Source organism: Pempheris klunzingeri, chromosome 12 (assembly GCF_042242105.1).
Source record: "Pempheris klunzingeri isolate RE-2024b chromosome 12, fPemKlu1.hap1, whole genome shotgun sequence".
Taxonomy (NCBI): domain Eukaryota; kingdom Metazoa; phylum Chordata; class Actinopteri; order Acropomatiformes; family Pempheridae; genus Pempheris; species Pempheris klunzingeri.
Window position 1 is genome coordinate 9,983,302 of NC_092023.1, and position 22,416 is coordinate 10,005,717.

At 42.2% G+C, this 22,416-nt stretch overlaps 1 protein-coding gene across 1 annotated transcript in view; it reads left to right on the forward strand.

Annotated features, from left to right (window-relative positions):
• The window catches only part of LOC139210504 (RAC-gamma serine/threonine-protein kinase), a 45,910-nt gene extending 27,023 nt beyond the window's left edge, over nt 1-18,887 (forward strand). The window contains exons 4-13 of the mRNA XM_070840506.1: nt 2,833-2,977; nt 3,955-4,086; nt 5,850-5,915; nt 7,570-7,638; nt 9,795-9,917; nt 10,726-10,854; nt 16,271-16,485; nt 16,690-16,777; nt 17,563-17,665; nt 18,650-18,887. Of these exons, the coding sequence (XP_070696607.1) occupies nt 2,833-2,977; nt 3,955-4,086; nt 5,850-5,915; nt 7,570-7,638; nt 9,795-9,917; nt 10,726-10,854; nt 16,271-16,485; nt 16,690-16,777; nt 17,563-17,665; nt 18,650-18,735 (1,156 nt within the window). The 3' untranslated portion in view covers nt 18,736-18,887. The remainder of the gene's footprint in view (nt 1-2,832; nt 2,978-3,954; nt 4,087-5,849; nt 5,916-7,569; nt 7,639-9,794; nt 9,918-10,725; nt 10,855-16,270; nt 16,486-16,689; nt 16,778-17,562; nt 17,666-18,649) is intronic.
• Nucleotides 18,888-22,416: the final 3,529 nt, after the last annotated feature.

Here is a 22,416-nt window from a genome sequence, read left to right on the forward strand (position 1 = left end):
AATTCAACTCCATTACAGTTCATCTTAAAAACGAATGAAAAAGATTGTGTACAATTTCTGTTCAAGTTACAGAAAAAGAAATAAACATGCCAAACTTAAAATCTTGTAAAAGACCATGCCAATAGACTAAAGATAGATGAAATATATATGCAGTATATTATGTGGGTAAAAGTCTCATCAAGGGCAGATGTATGTGTGAGGAGATGTGTACTGTAGCAAGTTTTGTGTGTGTGTGTGTGTCTAAGGGAAAGAGAGAGGGTGAGAGAGACAGAGTGGAAAGGAGACCTTTCAAGTAGCGTTGGCATAAATTCTCCAGCTGCTCAGTTCCTTTCTGAGGAGCTGAGGTGTTTATCTCCAGAAAATGAACAGCTTTGCCCAGAAGACCACAGATGCTTCTGCGCATCCTTTGAGTTTGTGTGTGTGTTTTTATCTGTGTGTGTGTGTGTGTGAGTGTGTGTGTTGCAGCTGTCTGTCCAACTTTGTCTGTGTTTATGCTGCTTCATAATAGTTTTGACTCTGGATAATCAAATAAACATTTCAGAGTTAACACAAAACTAATTGTTTTATAAAGTCAAGTGAATACAATATGCAGGTCTATAAGTGGGCGACTATAAGCTCCAGATGTGTGTGTGTTTTGCTGTAGAAGTGTGTAAATCACTGAAGTTTAAGTAGGTTTGAGAGAAGTGTGTAGTTGTGCCACAACTGGGCGTTCTGTGTGTGTTTTACTGTATCTGCTCTACTGTACCAGTGCTGGCAGGGCTCCAGCTACCACAGTCCCAGTCGTGAGCAGAGAGGGTGGCACGTGTTGGCATAGTGCCCGACTGTAGGCAGGCCCATTATCTCTCATTAGCAAAAAAAAACTCATTATACAAAAAACACTCTAACCAAGAGAGAGAGCATTTATCTGCTGCCTGACCTTGAGAGAGTTCCCATTGCTTTTCATGTAGTTACACGCACACACGCACATCATGGGTGCCACAAATTGAGTGCTCCATTGTTGTAGATTGAGTGCTGCTTGAGTTTGCCCTTGTTTTGGAGTGTGTAGGGTACTGTCAGAAGTCTTTGCAGTAGAAAGGGATTCAGATCTTAAAAACACACACACACACTGCTCTGTTTAGGTTCAGAAGGATGTTCTTCCAGATCCCTCAAGGAAACATATGGGCATCTAACTCAAAACAAAACAAAAGACACAGGGGTGATCGTTTGGGAGTCAGGCAGGTTTCATTATTATGATCTCCTCACTGGGTAAGCGTATTTGAAAGTGCACACTCGTAAATCCCAACTTGCTTCTCCAGAGTCCTGAGGATTTCTGAATATTTGAATATCATCTTCGGTTCACCTCAACTCAGGCTCTGTAGTGTTTTCTACAAACATGTAACCCTTGCATGTAGCACAAGATTAACACTGTTTGAGTGAAGATCAGTGGGGAAAGAAAGTTCAAAAGAGAATTCTCTCTGAACCCAGTTCAGTCTTAAGGAAACAACATTTTCAGGCTTTTCATTTTATGTTTAAAATCAGAAATATCATAAACCAGATTTAAAATTTCAGGACACTGATAAAACCCAATAAATAGTCTTTCTATTGTTATTTTCCTCTCCTCTACTCTTGTTAATCAGAGCAGAGGGAAGCTCGGCCCCATTTTTAAACCATTATATTCATCATCGTTAAATATAGTTAACGTGTCTCCACATCCTGATGCATGGCTGGCTTTCTGCTACAGATGATGGTCACACACACACACACACACACACACACACACACACACACACTTTCACTCAACAGATGTTGAACAACACCGCTAATGGAAAGTCAATGGGGAGGAACAATGTTAGCAAACAACAATGCATTGTTCCCTCAAACACAGGGATGTGCGTTTGTGCACACACTTACTCACCCTCTCACACATTCGTGCAGACACTTTCACTCACACATTCGCACAGACACTTTCACTTTCACACACACACACACACACACACACACACACACATGTAGGCATTAGTTCTGCTCCATGATCATTGCTCATTTGGTTGATTCTCTAGTTGACCATGTTTCCTCTCTGTTGAACAAATAGGTGTTTTTGTTAATTGAAAACACTTTAGCCCCTTTAAAAACCTGGTTGAATAAGTGCACTAGCCATCCTATTGGAGAATCTGTGACGAATAATACACTTCACACACGTGTACTGTATTGTTACCTTGTCATATATTGTTACCTTGTCATATATTACTGTATGTATGTATGTAGTACACTGTTCGTTCAGTTAAACATTTTAAGTCGGGTCAACACCAGACAGGGCGCAATAACTGGAGCAGTTACAACATTATGTTATACAATATATTTTGATAGCCCTTTGATACGTTTGGTTCTAACTTAATTTTTTTAATTTCTGGTGAGTCTTTATTAAACTGATGTTAATTCAAGGAGTTAAAGGCAAACAGAACATCCGAAGCAACAAATAACAGTAATGTTCTTTATCAATTAATCTGATGATGATTTTCTTGGTTAATCATTTTTTCCATAAAAGGTCAAAAATAGTATACAATGCATACTAAAATTTCCCTGAGCTGAAGCCAAAATATTCATCTTCCTTTGTTTGCCCACCAGTCCAACCCCAATGACATTCAGTTGATCACCGTACATGATCAAAAATGAAAAAATAAAAAAAAACAAATAAATAAAATTGCTGGAAGCAGTAGCTGTTTGGTACTTTTACTTGAAAAGGTCATTTTCATCCAATTACACATTAGTGTGTGTCCGATGCAGTGGATGGGTACAGCAGGTAGTGGTATCGGTGCTTCCCTAAATTTATCTTGTTGTATGTTTTTAACTCAGAGATGAGTGGACGGAGGCCATCCAGATGGTGGCTGACAAGCTGCAGAGACAAGAGGAGGAAAGGATCCAGTGCAGCCCCACCTCCAACATCGACAACATGGTCGAGGAGGAGATGGACATCTCCACCACACACCACAAACGCAAGGTAACCCACGACATCAGACGCGTGTGCACACGGACATACACACTCATACTCACTCTCACACACTCATTACTCAAAAAATGATTTGAGCTGTTCTACTGCTGTTCATTGTCATGTAATGGGTTATTACCTTTGACTGCTTGCAATTTTAAAAATCGTCCTCTCAGTCACAGATTTGTGTCAACATGAAATAGCACCTGTAACAACAAGGCCAGTAAATTGGTTTTTGGTGTAAGCAGTCATGCAAAATAACTTTTGCAAATGCAGTTGTATCAACAGCAAAGGCTACACTTTGGTAAAATGTATTCTAGATGTATCAAGTAAAATAACACATGGACAAACACATTAATGTCAAATATGTCAGAGACTGAAAACATACATTTGTCAGTGTATTTGTTGTCGTGGACCAAAGGGGGAGTTTTGATGAAGATCATCAGTTGTCACCCAGCTGATACCATTAGCATCTGCTCTAAATATATTGGTATTTTTGGCCAGTAACTGTCCACATATGTTGCTATAGCACAAACCAGCAGAACAACAAGCCAAACTAACATTGCCATGCTTGGGCACTGACACTACAAGGTTGGTCTCGAATCTTGATACTTCGTTGTTACTGACCGAAATGCCTCTCTACCACTGAGTACCTAGAGAAGATTGGCATCAGGTTTTTCAGAGATCGGTAATATTGTTGACTTGATCAGACAGTTCCTGATTTTGCATTTTATTTAGGCAAAGTTGTTGGCTGCTTGACTTTTGATAACATTCAACACTTATTTCGTTAAATGAGAAAAGGTTTTTGTAGAAAAACATTATGTTCCTCAAAATTGGTACTCAAACTCAGGTATTGTATTTTCAAATACATTTCAAACAATACACAGCATTACGCTGCAAGTGGGCAAAACTTCCAAGGCCATAACACATCAACTATTCAACTCAAAGATGAATTGCTGACATTAGTCTTCTGCGTTTCCTTCCCCAAGACTATGAGCGACTTTGACTACCTGAAGCTGCTGGGAAAGGGAACCTTTGGTAAAGTGATTCTTGTCCGAGAAAAGGCCAGCGGGAAATACTATGCCATGAAGATCCTTAAAAAAGAAGTCATCATAGCCAAGGTTAGTGCAGAGACTGTGTATCTATCTTTGTTCATAGCACTAAAGCTTTTGTTTCTGTCTACTTTTAATTTTGAGCACAATGTCAGATGTCATATACAGTGGTGTGAAAAAGTATTTGCCCCCTTACAGATTTCTTCTGTTTTTGCTTTATTGTCACACTTACATGTTTCAGATCATCAAACCAATTTTAATATCAGACATAGATAACCTGAGTAAACACAAAAAGCAGTTTTTAAATGATGATTTCATTTATTAAGGGAAAAAAGCTATCCAAACCAACCTGGCCCTATGTGAAAAAGTAATTGCCCCCTCCTTGTTAAATCATGAATTAACTGTGATTAACCACATTTTTGAAAGCTGAGTTCAATTTCACTAGCCACACCCAGGCCTGATTACTGCCAGAGCTGTAGAATCAAGAAATCACTTAAATAGACAACATGCAGTAGGCTGAAAGATCTCAAAATGTAACGCATCCTGCCCCGATCTAAAACAATTCAAGAACAGACAAGAAACAATGTCATTGACATCTATCAGTCTGGAAAGGGTTACAAAGCCATTTCTAAGGCTTTGGGACTCCAGCGAACAACAGTGAGAGCCATTATCCCCGAATGGAGAAAACATGGAGCAGTGGTGAACCTTCCCAGGACTACCGACCTACCAAAATGACTCCAAGAGTGCATCAACGTCTCACAGGAGGTCACAAAAGAACCCCGAACAACATCTAAAGCACTGCAGGCCTCACTTGCCTCAGTTAAGGTCAGTGTCCATGATTCAACAATAAGAAAGAGACGGGGCAAAAATGGCCTCCATGGGAGAGTTCCAGGGTGAAAACCACTGCTGACCAAAAAGAACACAAAGGCACATCTCACACTTGCTAAAAAACATCTTGATGATCCCTCACACTTTTGGGAAAATATTCTGTGGACTGACGGGACAAAAGTGGAACTTTTTGGAAGGTGTGTGTCCCGTTACATCTGGCGTCAAACTAACACAGCATTTGGGAAAAAGAACATCATATTGACAGTCAAACATGGTGGTGGTAGTGTGATGGTCTGGGGCTGCTTTGCTGCTTCAGGACCTGGACAACTTTTGATGGAACCATGAATTCTGCTCTCTAGAAGAGAAGAGAGAAGAATGTCTGGCCATCAGTTCGTGACCTTAAGCACAAGCGCACTTGGGTTATGCAGCAGGACAATGATCCGAAGCACACCAGCAAGTCCACCTCTGAATAGCTAAAAAAAAACCAAAATAAAGGTTTTGGAGTGACCTAGTCCAAGTCCGGACTTAAATCCAACTGAGATGCTGTGGCATGACCTTAAACAGGCCATTCATGCTCGAAAACCCTCCAATGTGGCTGAATTCTGCAAAGAAGAGTGGGCCGAAATTCCCCCACAGCGATGTGAAAGACTCATCGCCAGTTATTGCAAACGCTTGATTGCAGTTGTTGCCGCCAAGGGTGGCACAACCAGTTATTAGGTTTAGGGGGCAATTACTTTTTCACATAGGGCCAGGTTGGTTTGGATAGCTTTTTTCACTTAATAAATGAAATCATCATTTAAAAACTGCTTTTTGTGTTTACTCAGGTCATCTTTGTCTGATATTAAAATTGGTTTGATGATCTGAAACATGTAAGTGTGACAAAAAAGCAAAAACAGAAGAAATCTGTAAGGGGGCAAATACTTTTTCATAGCACTGTATATAATGCCTTTCCTTGAGTGCACTGTAACTGCCTTTTAATTTAATTAAAATATTACTGTTTGCAGGATGAAGTGGCTCACACACTCACAGAGAGCAGAGTACTAAAAAACACCAGACATCCCTTTCTCACTGTAAGTAACTCATATACACAAAACACATCGTTTAATGGTTTAAATTCAGACACATGTGCATAAGCAAATGTTGTGAAATCTGTAAGAGTGCATGCATGTGCACACACAGACGCACACACACACACATACGCGAACACAGCATATTGATCCTATTCATACCTGAGTCTCTCGAGGCTAATTATGAGTTAGACACCAAATTGCTGTACATTAACGACTGCATCTGTTGGCTTCACAACCAAGTCTTTGATATACACATACACACATTAGCTGCAACTCATTTCTGTCATATTCGCAGGAGAAACATACACACATATATATATGAATGTTTACACACACACACACACGCAGAGTTGTGAGAGCAATTACTGTTCACATCTGAGTTTACCCCTGTCACACCTGCAGCCACAAAGACACTCCAACCAACTGTTCTTTTGTTTAGTAGCTTTCTCCCTCCAAAGAAAAGACACACACGCCTACTTGTTTTGAATAAACAAATACAGACATAAACTGTTTGAAGCTATCAGTGATCGTGTGTTGTTGCCGCTGCTGTTTTAGCTGGAATGGGACCAGACTTCTTGCTGTGTTCAAAAACGTTCACTCATTCACTTCACCCTGCTCTATATAGGGAGTGCCTGTAGAGGATAAGTACAAAACGTATTATTCAGCAAAATCAAAAAACAATATTTGATAACATTCAAGTCATCCAGCTGTGGAAATGGTTATGTCTGTGCTATTACAGAAATTAAAGTGAAAACTATTCTGTCAGTAAATACATCATGGTTGTTGGCACTAGACTGGTAACAATCACTTTTTCTATTTCACTGTGGGACAATGTAAGTCCACTATATACCGTTATCAAAGACAGTGTCACACATTGAATGGGGTTCCAGTAAAAAATTTAGAAAAAATAAACTGTTACGTGTTTTAAGGTAAAGGCACCAAATCAGTTTAAAAAGTGAATAGAGTCATCATCTCCATAATACTCAGTGTATTTGTCTAAATGTTTAAATCATGAATGTGAATCATGATTATTTGTTTGAATTATTCTCGGTAATGAGAAGTTGAATGAAGGAATTAACAGTGTTTAGTTTTTATTAAAGCCACAAGTGTGACAACCTGCCCCATCTGACCTCTTGATAAAGGTTTTATGGTAGCTACCACATGTCTTTAGCTAGCAACTGAGAAGTAGACTAAAATTAAAGCTAGTGCCTTGCTCTTTTAATAAGGGCTTGATTATGAAATGCCTGATTGCCAACCAACCTTTAATTCAACAACAACATTAGCATTAAAGATTGACCCAAAAGAAAAAATTTGTCCTCTCCTCAATGTCTTGTGTGGCTTTCACAAAATGGCCAGATAGAAATGAGCAACACTTTACGCCAAATGTTTGATATCAACATGATGAAACAGCGCCCTCTAGTTTGGCTGTAATAAGCAATGTGACAACCAACCCCATGAGACAGCTAATCCCACTCTCCCCTAATGTGGCTACGCAAGAACAGATTGATTAAAAAAAAACAGACCATAGGGATAAAATAATGTTTAATGTTTAATGATTGTGTGTGTGTGTGTGTGTGCGTGTGTGTATGTGTATGTGTATGTGTGTGTGTGTGTGTGTGTGTGTGTGTGTGTGTGTGTGTGTTTCTTGTTTCAGTCATTGAAGTATTCATTCCAGACAAAAGACCGCCTCTGTTTCGTTATGGAGTATGTGAATGGAGGAGAGGTAAGAGACACACACACACACACACACACACACACACACACACACCAGTTTCATGATGGTTGTGCTGTATGTGGTTACCTATCTTTGTGTTACTGCTTTAAACAGTCAGTTAAACCACAGCTCTGCCACACTAACTGACAGACAGCGATTAGGCACTCCACTTATTCTACTGTGAGCTTAAAGCTGTGTTGAAGGCAACTGACAACAGCCCATGGCTACACATTAACAGTATCTAAAAAGACTTCTTGCCCATTTTGTGTTTTAGTTTGATGAAATAAAAATGATAATAAAACATTAGTAATAGTTATTTACGGGTCTACGTCGTTTTAAATTATATTTGTATCCCTATTCGATGCTGCAGATGCAAGTGTCAAACAAACCACCATAAACTGTATTCTAAGTGTAAAAGAGTTATTTAAAATATTATATCAAAGATGGCCTAAACATTCATCTGCGTCTATAAATGCCTCTCTCGAATGATCACACAATTTTTACGTGGGGCAATATAGTTTAATTGTAGGAGCGAGAGTCTGTAACAACAATGCAGCAAAGGAATGTTAAGACGTGCAAACACTCAAGAAGTGGCTAAAGTTTGACTGTTCGATTGCTTTCTAACACAGTTAATTTGCCAACCAACTGGCCTCTCGCTTGCCTTCTCGTCTCTTTTTTTTCCGTTCCACCCCTCTCCTGCTTGTGTCTATTTATGAACACACCTATGGGGCAGATATAGCCAGAATGACAGTCGGAGATGAAATGAGTTTGGATTCCCCCACTTCTCCACTTCTCAGATTTTTAATCGGTCCGTTTTTTTGCAATCTTGGTTCATTCCCTCAGTGTAACTGTCACCTGCTCCCCTCCCAGTTAGTTAGGCTGTTCAGCCGGCGCCAGGCCTGAGCAAACACGCTCACATACTCACTCACACACACACAGAAAACACCAGCAAACACGCTCATACTTAGACAAACACACACACAGCAAATTTTTACCTCAACGGACAAATTGTGACCAAACACGTCTCACAAACAGGCACACAAACACACACACGCACACACACAACCCATTACAAACCTGCCACAGTCACAGCTGCCAGTACACTGATGAAGGCCCACCTGTCGTGTTACCCCGTCTCACCGCACCCCCACCACACACACACACACACACACACACAGACACACACACAAACATATTACACATGGACACCATTTGAGCAAGGTGGTCTGTGAGCATCACTCCAGCGGCCATATGCAAACCTCCCTGAACAATTAATGGGGAGATGTGTGCCCCTTGGCCTCATGGGTAATTTGTACGACTTGACTGGTGCACCGCAGCAGGCTGGTGTCATTTTGGTGCCACATGTGTAGCTGGGTGACAGTGATAACTTGACAACTGACGGCAAGGGAGAGAGTAAGAGAGAGCGAGAGGGATGAAAGGAATTTGAGGTGAACGATCAAAAAAGCAAGATGGGGGAGAAACGGGGGGGGTCAGACCACCTGCAGGAAAAAAACAAGTCATGTAGTCTTTAAAGTATGAAAATGAGCTTCTTGCCAAAAGCAGAGAGGGATGGATATGAGAATAGAGTAAATGAAGACGGAGGCTCAGGGGGCAAGGCCAGTTAGGCCACTAATGAGTGCTGCACTGGAGGCAGTCAGGATGGGAGGAGAAGGGGGGGTGGTTGTTGGCGGTGTTGGCGGCGGCGGCAGCGGCGGTCGGCCTGTCTTTAACTAGACTGGTGTATTGATTAAACCCTTGATTTGGCCCCCGTCGCCAAGCTCCACGCCAGCACTGTGCCAACCTAGCCCAGAGGGTAACGTGGAAGAGGTATGTGAGTGAGTGTGTGTGTGGTGAGGGGGGCTACTAGATGAGGCGCCAGCTGCCGAGCGCCTCCACCCGCCCTCCTCCGAGACTCCCCCCACCCCACCACCCAACCCCTCTCCGCGTGCACCCCTCTCACACACACCCCCGCTCACCCTCCCCTCCGCTATCTATCATCTCAATATGGTGCGGGCAGCCAGTTTGTGTTGTGCTAATTTCCTCCAATAAATCAGTAATTATTGCTTTGCCGTCCCTGCTGTCTCTCCCCTCTCTCTCTCCCCCACCCTCTCTCTCTCTCTCTCTCCCCTTCTCACCCTCTCTCTTCCTCCCCCTTTCTCCTGCAGCTGTTTTTCCATTTGTCCAGAGAGCGGGTGTTTTCAGAGGAGCGCACGCGCTTCTACGGCGCCGAGATCGTCTCGGCTCTCGACTACCTGCATTCAGCCAAGATTGTGTACCGGGACCTCAAGGTAAACAGAAACAGAGAGGGGAGGCTGGTTGGCGGCCATGAATGAGAGTGATCAGATATTTGAGGGAAAACTTTTTTTTTTTTTAGCCTGCACATCTCTTGTGTTCTCCAGTTTTTTATTTATTTTTTCATCCAGGAAGAGAGGAGTGGCTCAGGAAGTGTGGTAATTAAAGGGACAAGCTTACACAGACATAAAGCAGTAAAGAAGCGTGGGAGGTGGGGGAGGTGGTGGGGAGGGAAGGAGGAAGGGGGGTGCTGATGCCACAGAGGTAGAGAGGTAGATGGCTCTGTCTGAGTGTCTGCCTGGCAGCCTTGGCCTCAGCCCTGCTCACAGCAGCCAAGAAAACAGAAAAGAGAAAAAGCAGACTGAGAGTGAGAAAAACACTTCAGCCATTAAAATTAAAAGGTTGAGTGGCTTCACTACATGCCTGAAGTTTATTTTGCTCCTCTGCCTGGAGTTTGTGTGTCTGAATCTGTGTGCTGCCACTGTGTGGGGCAACGCAATACTGCTTTCCTTTCCCATCAGCCTCGGCTGTCCCCCTTACAGCGCTAAAAACTTGACTCCACTGCATGGAAAAAGCATTTATTAACAAAGCTGGTGTTGATTCTCAGACACTAATAATGAGAATTAAATATTAGTCAGTCTCTTTGACAACAATCTCCTGAGATGAAATCAAGCCAGTTCCCCCCTTCATGTAAGAAATGCTTTGTCAGGATTACAGGTTTCTCTTCCATTTCAGCCGATTTTTGAATTTCACATGATGAAAGTTGCATTGTGGGAATTGCTGTGTATTTTGTTTCCCTTCCAGCTGGAAAACCTGATGCTGGATAAAGACGGCCATATCAAGATCACTGATTTTGGCCTCTGCAAGGAGGGCATCACAGACGCTGCTACAATGAAGACTTTCTGTGGCACGCCAGAGTACCTCGCTCCTGAGGTTTGTTTTGTTTTCTTTATATCTGTTTTCTTCATTCTGTGGTTTTCTTTTGATTTCATAGTTTCTTTTTTTCAGTATCTCATGCCTTGAACCGTAATGCCCTCTATATTTTCCTGTTCCTTATCTTTATCTTCTAAGATTCTTTTGTGACTTTTTCCACTTTTTCAATCTCCCAATCTCTCTGCTTTGATCTTCATCATTTGTACACTGTGAAGCCCTATTATGCAGTAAGTTCAAAGTGCAACAGTAGAATAACCTTTAACCGTGGGTCTCTAACTTGCAACCAAAAGTAAGGTATGATGCACTATGTAAAATATAATGTCACAGCATCCACTACTACAGCCTAAACAGTTGCAACACATTTATGTGCCTTTACAAAGAGAGGCAGTAAGAGCCAGGAGGAAAGACTCTGTGAGTGCAGTGTGTGAGCTTTTGCACAGTATGGCAACTCCATGCATCATGTACAGGTAGAACCATATACTGTCAGATCAAGTAAGTTAGCATTAGTTCATCACCTGGTGGACTAATGTGAGACTGATTATGTCCAGTCTGGGTATTTTGGTTACATTAAGAACATGTGTAATGTCCACTGTGGTGGACAACATAATGTAGATTCACTATAAACTACCTTGATGAAATGATAAATGACAGAATATTCAGAGACTGTATGTTAAATTCTGTAAACTGAGCAGATTGACTGAGGCTTTGTAGTACATAAAAGCATCTGTGGCATCCACTTATGCACCACGCCTGGAAGTCACGACATGATGATCCAGGTACTTTCTCACAACCCTTTACCCATAGTACCGTGTGCTTTGTAGGGACTCCGATGTTTGAAACCTTCTTATAGTGGAATTTATGTACGTACATTTTCATTTGCAGATTTCACAGGCGAACACTCCATAATATCAGGATGAACAGTGAATATGCAGCTTATGCGTGTGAATGAGGGTGTTGGTTGAATTGGAAAAGGGCACAGTACACACATACGCACACGCACAAAACTACATTTGTTTAATAGATTTTCTGCAGCCATCCTCTGTCCAGCCATCAGCGCTGCTTCACTTGAAGGCCAGCAGATCAACTGGCAGGAGCGTTTCAGGCCTGTGGGTGGTGGAGACAGAGTGATGTAGATGTGGAGATGAAGGCAGGAGGGGAGAGGCATAGTGTATATCCCACTTGAAAAAGTATGGAGGACAATTTGGCGCAGCATTTTGTGCTTTTTTTTTTTAGAGTCCCTTCCTTTGCGTGCCAAAAGCTGATTGGAGGCTGTTGGTTATTTTTCACAAGATGTGCGTCTGTGTGCATTTATGTGTGTGTGTGTGTGTGTGTGTGTGCGCGCGTGTATGCTGTGTGTGTGATTGCAGTAGAAAGTGCAGGCTAAAGCGAGGCAGATGGCGGCAGATGGGCGAGGTTGGAGGAAGGTGCTCGGAAAAAACCTGGAAATCTACACCACCGCCGCCGCCACTCACCCGCCTGCACGCTCTGCTCGCCCGCCCGCGTGTAAAAATAACACAGTTTGCTCTGAGCCAAGTTACAGAGATGCAAAGTAGCCGGGATTAAAAAGAGAAAGGGGGAGGTGGGGGTTGAAGACAGAGGAAGATGAGAAGGGAGAGAAAATATTTCAGGGTTACGGAAGTGAAATTCAGACAGTTCCCATGTTTGCCGTCAGTGAAAAAGGCAGATGAGAAGTGAATAAAGAGGGTGTGTGTCTGTGGCATGCCTGAAGGAACTCGTACACAAATACTTAAGCAACACAACACCGTAAAGTAAATTATTCTTCAGTCGAACTTGTAAAGCATTAGATTGAAGTATTATTGTTTGTTTCAAGGTTGGTCTAAAATAAAAAAAAAAAAAGAGTGATGTGATATTAATGAACAATAAGCAGTGTCAGGTCCTTGTAAAGGGATGGAACAGGATCAGAGAAAACACATGGAGTGTTTTTCTTGTTTTGACACATTTCCTTGTGGCTATTTTTTTGGAAGTGTTGAAGTCGATGGATTTGGGCCTTTTTTCCATTTATTTGTATGTGTTTGTTTTTATTTTGTTTTTATGATGTATATGTTCGGAATTGTGATTTCTTTTTTATTGTAACTGTAAATGTTTCATAGCAGCACAGTCAGCCCTTAAAACACTGCAAAATGTCAGAACAGCGTTAACACAACCAATATCCAAATGATGACACTTTGGAGATAGAAGGTCTCTGTGCGACACCAACAAGATGTGAGTGTGTGTTTGCTGTGCTGAGTATATAAGGTGTATGTGGGTGTGTGTGTTCCCTGTAGCCTGCTGGGTATCTGGGCTGGTACAGCCACAGGCTGTGTGTGCCCGTCCCATCTAGTCCTGTCCAGGCTGCCAAAGCCCCCGTACCGCGAGCAGCATCTAGCTGCCACATGGCTGTCCCATCAGGGACCAGGACAGGACAAGACCTTCTCCCTCACGGCTGCTTTTAATCAGAGCTCCTCTCTTTTTTTCTCTCCTGCTGATTTATCTCATTTGTTACTTCCTCTGTCTTGTCCTATTTATTTGTCCTGTCTTTCTCTAAAATATATATACACACACACACACACACACACACACACACACACACACACACTTGCATGCGTCCATGCCTAAGGCTGTGGGGCAGCATTCTGGCTCTATGTGGATTAATCTGCTCCCTGCTTTCAACCGAGCTGCCACCACTTTCTTTGGTCCCAGGACACACACACACACACACACACACACACACACACACACACACACAGACCCTCCTACTCTGACATACACATACATATACATGCCCAACTGGACAGCTTGCATTTGTATACATTTTTGTACCTTTTTGTACAAAGACTCGACACATAGCACTCTCACAGCCCTGTAGATCAGCATTGAAAACAACCTTCTAAGCTGCTCTGAATTTCATAAACCCCACTGTGTGTGTGTGTGTGAGAGAGTGTGTGTATGTGTGTGAGTGTGTGAGTGAGAGTGTGTGAGAGAGTGTGTGTGTGAGTGTGTGTGTCCCTCCTCAAGGTGCAGGGACAGCAACAACACCAAACATCTCCCTAGTTTGCTTCACTCTCAAAACTTTATGATTGGATGAAGATGGATAAATATTCCATCTGCTGTGTGTTTGTGTGTGTCTGTGTGCCTGACAGTCTCCCAGCAGTCTAAGCCAGTGTTATCCCTCCAGCCGTACCAATCAATAGTATATCTGGAGCTGGCGGCACGCTTCGTTCCCCGAACTCTTCTCTACAGCTGCCAACAGGGTGACCAGCTTAATTCTCTCACTCACACACACACACAAAACATGTCTCATAACTCTCTTATTCACTTCCACGCGCGTTGACTTGTACACACTGAAGCAGCCGCCTGCATCATTAGCAGTTTAGTGCAGAGTGTGAGCTCAGTCAGTTAATGACCAGACTTCTGTGGCATTGAGCTGCAGTGGAAACTTGCAGGCAGCTGTTTGGTATTTTCTCTCACCTGGTCTCAGTGCACTGTGACATTTAACATGATTTACCTTTGGGGCTGTACAACAGAACCTCTGAGCCTTTATCTGACGCTCATTAGAAGAAACTGCCAAAGGTAGTAAAATTAAAATTAGAGAAGAATCAGACTAGAGCCCTTTTATGACTTTGGTTATTAAGTTACAGCAGTTCTTACAAAACTGTGGGCTATAAATGCAGGATTCATGATGTGCAATATCAAGACAACACTGAATTCTTATCACTGACCAAAACTGACCGAAGATTGTCTGGTTTGGATTCCTGTCTGATAGGTGTTTGCTGTCGTTCAGGTGATATCACTTCCATTATATGAATCTGATTTATTATAAGGAGCATCATATTGATTAATTTTGAAATATGCTTTTGCTGCTGTCATGACCAGGACTTTCTGGATGAAGAAATATTGTATCTTAACCTTCCTGGCTAAATAAAGGATGAATCAAATTAAAAAATAGAAATATTATATAAAATACATTTTATAAACCACTTAAACCACCTCCTTCTCATCTCTTGACAAAAATGTTGAAATGTTCATGTGTCTAAAATTTGAGGTTCAAAACCTCCAGTGATTGTTCACTATAGAACATCAAATCACAGACAGACATACATAATGCATACTGATGATGAACCTAATGTCTGAGTTTTTGTGTTTTGTTTTGCACGTTTTTTCGGGTCTTTATTTTCACAGTCTTGTCAGTCTGCAGTTTGGATAAACAAGTCTCCAATCAATCTAAGCTATTTATGTATTTATGACACTTGTGCTATCTGCATCTGCCACCCATCTCGCTAGTGCTAATGGCAGATATTAGGTCACTGTACCATATTTATACATCTTTTGATTTGAAGACATTTGCTGTAGAGTTTTATCATGTGATTTAAAATCGTTTGTGTGTGTGTTAGCGTGTGCTTGTGTCCACCCTGCCTGGTCCATTATTAACAGCGAGTGAGATGTTATTTTTATTGGCGAGATTTACAACATATGCTGTTCTGGCTGCTCTCCAGCCCTGCCTGTCTGTCTGTCAGTCACACACACACACGAAACACAAGCATGCGTGCACACACACATACACTCATCATGTTAATAAGATTATTAACAGCACCTGAAATACCTCTCTTCCTGCGTCTGCCTCCCTTTTCCTCCACTTCCTCTTCCTCACTTTACCAGAGGTGTGCAAACAGGCAAATGAGAGGATGAAAGCGAAGGAATGACTGAGGGAAAACATGATTAGAGAAGAATGCAGGATAAGACGGCGTGGAGAGGACAGCGCAAGGAGAGGAGGGAGGAAATAAGAGTAGGAAGGCAGCCCAGACACAAGACTTTGATACAGGAGTGACTTCTTTCACAGGATCTCTTTCCGCTCCACACACTCACACGAACAACACAGCGGCTCACAGTACAGTACCTGTGCTAGCCAGCTTGAAGGTTGGACTGGCCCTGACCCATGTTGCGAGCTGTTCCTGCCTTTTCCATCCAGGGACGCTCCTCTCTGTCCCTGCCAGGAGATAATCAGTGTGCCAGAGAGAGCTGGCAGGGACCAGAGGGGGCATCTGGTGGGCCATGCCAGCACACTGACTCCCTTACTGTAACAGGGGCCTCTGAAGACCTGCCATCCCATGATGTTTGCCTCTGTATGCATGTGTCTGTGTACTAATGGTGGGGGGGATAGCATCTACACCTCAGCCTTCATTATCTGTCCAGCCATTTCTGTTAATCTCAGACAGCTTTTACGTTTTTTTATTTTTTATTTTTACCCTTCAGCAAAATGGCATATTGACTCTTCCCTTGCTCATCTGTGTCTTCATCAAATACCTTGGGCAGTGTCTATTGTCCAATAAAATAAACCCAAGCAAAAGCAGATGTCCAATAAAAACAAATGGTCCCAGAAAGCAGAAACTGTATATCTGTCTCTCCCTTCTCTCCTCAGGTCCTGGAGGACAACGACTACGGTCGGGCGGTGGACTGGTGGGGTTTGGGTGTGGTGACATACGAGATGATGTGCGGCCGACTGCCGTTCTACAACCAGGACCACGAGAAGCTGTTTGAGCTCATCCTCATGGAGGACATCAAGTTCCCACGTACTCTCTCGGCTGACGCCAAGTCCCTACTATCCGGTCTGCTCATCAAAGACCCCAATAAACGGTATGTGTGGTGGTTTAGTGTAGATAAATGTGGGCAGACTTCTCATACAGAGGTTTGTAGGTTTGTCCCTTATCTTTCGGTTGTTTCATTTTTAATACAGAGTTTCCTCATCAGTTCTGAAGAATTTTATAAGTATCATATTTGATAGTTCATATTGCCTCTCAGTTTTGTTTTATAACTCTCCTCCCCGTTCCTCCCCTCTAGGCTCGGTGGAGGACCAGATGACGCTAAAGAAATAATGAGACACAGTTTCTTCTCTGGCGTTGACTGGCAGGATGTCTATGATAAAAAGGTATGGATCAACATGATCCATGATAAATTTGTGTGTTTGCACTGTGTAATGTGTCATTGTTGTCATTGTTAGGGTGACGGTATGCACTTACCAATTGAGCTCCCCACACTTTCTAAGGTTCAAATGTAATATATTGTAATGGATGTGTGACGAATTTATGCAGAGGCTCCAGGTTAGTTTGTGTAACACGTGGATTTGGAGAAGTGTGACCTGTCAGTCTGTGGATGTATTTGCTCGTATGACACCACTGAGTGTAAGTCGGGTCCTGCGTGGCAGCACCTTTAGTAGACAGTTGCTGAGCTTCCTCCTCTTTTGATCACTCTAACCTCTCCTCTTCCTCACATCTACCTCTCCTCTACGTCGTCCCCTTTGCTCTCCTCTCCTGCCTTCTTTCCACTCCTTTCCTCACCTCCTCTTGTTTCCTCTCCTCCCTCCTTTCCTTCCCTGTCATCTTGTCTGCTGATTAAAATAGCATGGACAAGCATGCTATTTTTGACATCTTGAGATAATGGAAGGGTACTTTGAATCTGCTGATTTCTGAATAAAACAAGATCAGGATCAGTTATAACTCAGAGGATGGATCAGTGTTTCTGAGGGGTTCAGACTTCAAAAGTGCACAGACCTGCTTTTTTCTGTTTAACTGCAGTGAGTTTCAACAGAGTCATGGAGACATCCAGAGTTTGATGTCCTTCTAGCAGCTGCTCTGCAGCTTTGAACAGCATTAACGCATGTTATTGTACGATCTAATCTCTCCTCATTGTGTCCTCCTCACGTCTCTGCCCCAGCTGGTCCCTCCCTTCAAGCCTCAGGTGACATCGGAGACAGACACCAGATACTTTGATGAAGAGTTCACAGCCCAGACCATCACAATCACTCCACCAGAGAAATGTGAGTCTCTCCTGTGTCTCTCTCTGTCTCTCAGTCTCACAAATATACATACAAACACATGCCCACATTTAAACTTAACGAATCTCTCTTTTTTTTTTTTTTTTTTTTACAAAGCTGCAAATATCCTCAGGGGAGAGATGGAATTAGAGTGACAGGAAAAGTTAATTCTCTGGTTTGGGGTGTGCTTGTTTAAGTTAACTATGACATGGTACTCAAAATAAAGAAGCACACATCCCACCATAAACTGTATGTCAATCAATCAATCTTTATTTATATAGCGTCAATTCATAACAGCGTTATCTCAAGGCGCTTTCCATAAAGAGCAGGTCTAGACCAAACTCTTTAGTTAAGAGAGAGACCCAAAGATTCAGGAATTCAAAATTAAGGATTCAAGAATCCCCACATGAGCAGCATCAGATATTGTCTCAATCGTTATGCAGAAGATCATGATATTCAGAAAGCTGCATTTGTAAAGCACCTGATAGTGACCAACTTCAGCCTTTTTGCTCTTTTAGTTTTACTTTAATGATTGCAGATTTAAACAGTTTATCAGCACTCCCCCTCTGTCTTCAGGTGAGACTTTTCCACTTGAGTTAACCAGGGGAACAAACACTCCAAAGTGTCTGTTGCCTGTTTACTCAAGTGTCTCTGGTAATAGTCCTCAGGCCACACATGCAGCGCTTCACAAGCTTGTGAACTAAAGACGGCGGTTTCAAAATGGCACTGAATTATGCATGAGTGGAACTGATGTGTTTTTTCTGTGCTAATGTGAGGTTCCACTTGTTTTATCAGTCGTACATCAGTTAGTTAGCAAGAGAGAGGCACATCAAAGACACACTTGTTAATTGAATTGTGCTGTACTCTACAGTACAATAACTTAGTACCACAAACACAGAGCTTTGTATTGTTTGATTGTATTTTGTGATTATAAAATCAACGTGGAAATACACATGAACTGAGTCCTGAATCCACATTTTTCTGTAGTTGACGAGGACGGGATGGACTGTCTGGACAATGAGAGACGACCACACTTCCCTCAGTTCTCCTACTCGGCCAGTGGGCGGGAATGAACTGTCCATCACAGTGACATCATCACAGCTGGTCTATGAGGTCATCAGCGTGGGACAAAAAGACCCACAGATTGGACCGGCCCAGAACGAACCGAAGGATTTTGCCCTTCCCCTCCTCTCCTCTTCCCTCTCCTCTCTTTTTCACCTCTTCAGTCTGCTTCTTTATTTATTTATTTTTTATTTTTCAGCTTGTGTGAATCCCTTTTCAGAGAGAACTTCCAGGCAAATTACCTTCTAATCCTGCACTGCAACCCTTGGTGATCCGAACTGTGATGTGATCAGTTACTATGTAATGTCTCTTAAAAGACAGGAGCATCACTGATGAGCTGCTGTGCTTTGACATGTGTTGGTCCTGCCAAACTCTAAACACTTCTGAGCAAGTTAGACAACAGCTGATGCATTTTTAAGGAGAAGTTTTTGTGGCTTCTTCTCTGTAAGATGGAGATACAGCATTTTAAGTCATTCAAACCCCAAACTGCCGTTACCAGTTGTATCTCAGGCTTTTACAAATGGACAGATACTCAGACTCAGAGAGGCACTGGCGTCTGGTATTAAATCCTCACATAAATAATTCTGGGATGGATTGAGGCTGCCTGGCATTGAGGAAACAGTCGTCATCAGTGAGCAGAATCCTACACACCTCATGTTGTCAAGCAGGATTTGACTCAGGTTTTGCTCAGTGCAATTCATTATTGTTGCTGCTATTTCAACTACTACTACAACTACTCCAACTACTCCTCCTACCACTATACTTCTACTGCTACTACTAAAACCCGGTGCTACACTACTAGCTTAATGCTGCAGATCATTACACAGGTGCCAGCAACCATCAACCACCTGTATTGACGTCCATGCTTGTACAGCTGCAGAACAGGTGTTGCTGCTATTCCTAATGTACTTCTAATACACAACAACTCTGTAGATTAAGAGAACGATGGGGTGTGTGTGTGTGTGTGTGTGTGTGTGTGTGTGTGTGTGTGTGTGTGTGTGTGTGTGTGTGTGTGTGTGTGTGTGTGTGTGTGTGTGTGTGTGTGTGTGTGTGTGTGTGTGTGTGTGTGTGTGTGTGTGTGTGAGAGACGTACCATCAAGAGTTTGTGTTTAAGAGCACACCTCAAAGCACAGCAGTTCATAAGGATGAAGCTCCCAAACCTCGAGCTTCACTACGTTACCCACAATGCAGTGCAAGGCAGTTGATATGTCCATCATAGAGGTGAAAATGAGAGGAAAATGTTTGGTTTGAATGGTCCCCTCAAACTTTTTGTTTTTTAATTAATTTCTCAACCACAGCTCCCTCTGAGTTTAAATCTCTTCTGTCCCAAAAGGGAAAATGAAATGGTACTTTAGTGTCGACGACGGAAAGCTTTACTGTGACATGTTGTTGTCATGGCTTTAGAAACCACACGGCTGTACCTCTCTGTCTTTATGCAGGAAAGGGAAACTGCAGCAGGAACACATTCACCACTGAGTGAAAAGTCCAGGACGGCAGGTTGTTGCATTGTGATGAGAAGAGAGAGAGTACAGGTGACAGGCTCCAAGAATGATATGAAATATTTATAATGTGATCATTTATGACGTATTGATGAGTGAGGTAACAGCAGATTTCCTGTTTCCTGTGAGATTATGAAGGATTTTTTTTTTTTTTTTAAAAGACATTATGGTCTGTTAGGAGGTACGCATCAACAGATATGGGTTTACACCAATCACAGCAATGGCTATAATATATATATGTTCTATTTATTGTTCTTCTCATCGGTTTTATATTTAACTTTTTCTATTGTTATTACATTATTCTAGAAAAAAATATTTCTTAGGGCTGAGAGGAAAAAGGCACCTCAAGAAACAAAAATGGCTGAAGAATGTAGGAGGGAAAGCAGATAGCCTTCCTGCTCCATTGTTTATTTAAATGATGTTTTTGTGTTTTGTGACCAAAATGTGACAGCCGAGAGGTGACAGGACACATTAAAGACCCAGAAATGTATTTATTTAATCACCTTTTCTTTTAAAGACCCAGAAATGTATTTATTTAATCACCTTTTCTCCTTCAGCTTTATCCAAATCATCCCACTGATTCACAAATGTCCCCCACCTTTAATCCTAAAACAGGTATGTGTCGGTGAAGGCTTAGTCAGAGTTCAGGGAGAACGACGAAGTGGAAGTTGAGCAGAGAGGAAACAAGTGCAGCACAGAAGTCTGAATGTAAAGCAGGAAGGATGGAAAGGACTCGATACTGAACTGTAAGTGCTACTGTTTACTGTAAGTGTGTTGAGACAGAGTAGACGAGAAAGTCGAAAGAGAGGCGTAAGGTCGGTCAGTGTTTTCCTGTTGGTTCTTTGGATTTTAGTATTTTCGCCCGATAACGTTACCTTTACTTTGAAAGTGGGGATGATCAGACGAAGCCATCCCTGCGATCTGTGCCGTCTTTAACGTGCGCTGTCACCTGTCAACACGGTCTGGACTGTGTTTGTTTGCGTCGTCATGTCTTCCAGTCTGACCAACAAGATTTCAAATCCCCTCAATTTCTGTCTTCAAACGCCAGTAAGCCTTATGGTTTCGCTCAGAACAAGTCAAAACCTTTGACACCCAGCACTTCAGTCAATATAAAAAAAAATCACCAAATGTGAGGAAATATATTTTTAAAAATTTGAAATGTGTTATCATATGGAAGACGCCTTCAATATCTGGATGACACGGATTAAAAAGAGAGCACCAGGGGATGTGCTCTCATTAGACATAGAAAATTGTATTCCAACATATTTATTTGAATGTTTTTATTATTATTATTGACGGATAACTTGAATTTCTTTTCTATTTAATTTATTTGATGTCATTTTGTTTTGGAGTTTAGCAGTAAAGGGGGTGTAGTTGTGTTTCACTCAGCAGTTTAAGTCTTCAGACTTTGTTCTAAACTTAAATGCCTCCTAAATGTGTTTTTCTTTTGTCTTTAGAGATATCTCTTATACGACACATTACCTGTTTTTCCGCTGCTCTGAAGTCCATATGCTTTACTCTTGCACATCCATTCAATTGCTATTAGCTAGCAAAGGCGCTTTATGGCAGAAAGTATAAAAGGATGGCGCTGGCCTGCATGCTGTAGTCCTCTGTCCGCACTACCAGCCCCGAGTCAAAGTAACACTCTGAACTCTTATGAAAAATACTTTTCTGTGATCGATTGAGCCTGTCTGGCACAGCTGAAGCAGCCCAATCCCACCCAGCTGGCACCCTCGACAGGCTCAAGCAAACGCTCCGAAGTATTTGGAAGGATTTCAGCTTTGATTTGACCCAGGTCTGCAAGTGACTGAGGAGTTCTAGCTGTATGTGCACGCTTACGCCAAAATCATTAGAAACCAGAGTTCATAAAATACTGCTTTGTAGCTTTGGCCACAGCACTTTCACATCCATCACTTTTTATATGATTCAGAGGAATCTGATTCAGCCCTGCTTTAAAGGAAGATTTTTAGCTTTTTTATGTTTTTAAGAAAATGAGGATTTTTAAAGCACATCTCCCCTCCGCATATACCGATAGCTTTGGTGTCGCTCTGATGTCCAGAGTTGGCAAGACCCGAGTGATTGTGTCCCACATGCCAGAGACGAATCAGTGCTGCCACTGTAGAGTGGGCTGTGAAACACACTCAGTGGACATTTTCAGTAAATTGGTTAGTCTTCATTAACAAAAACGTTTGG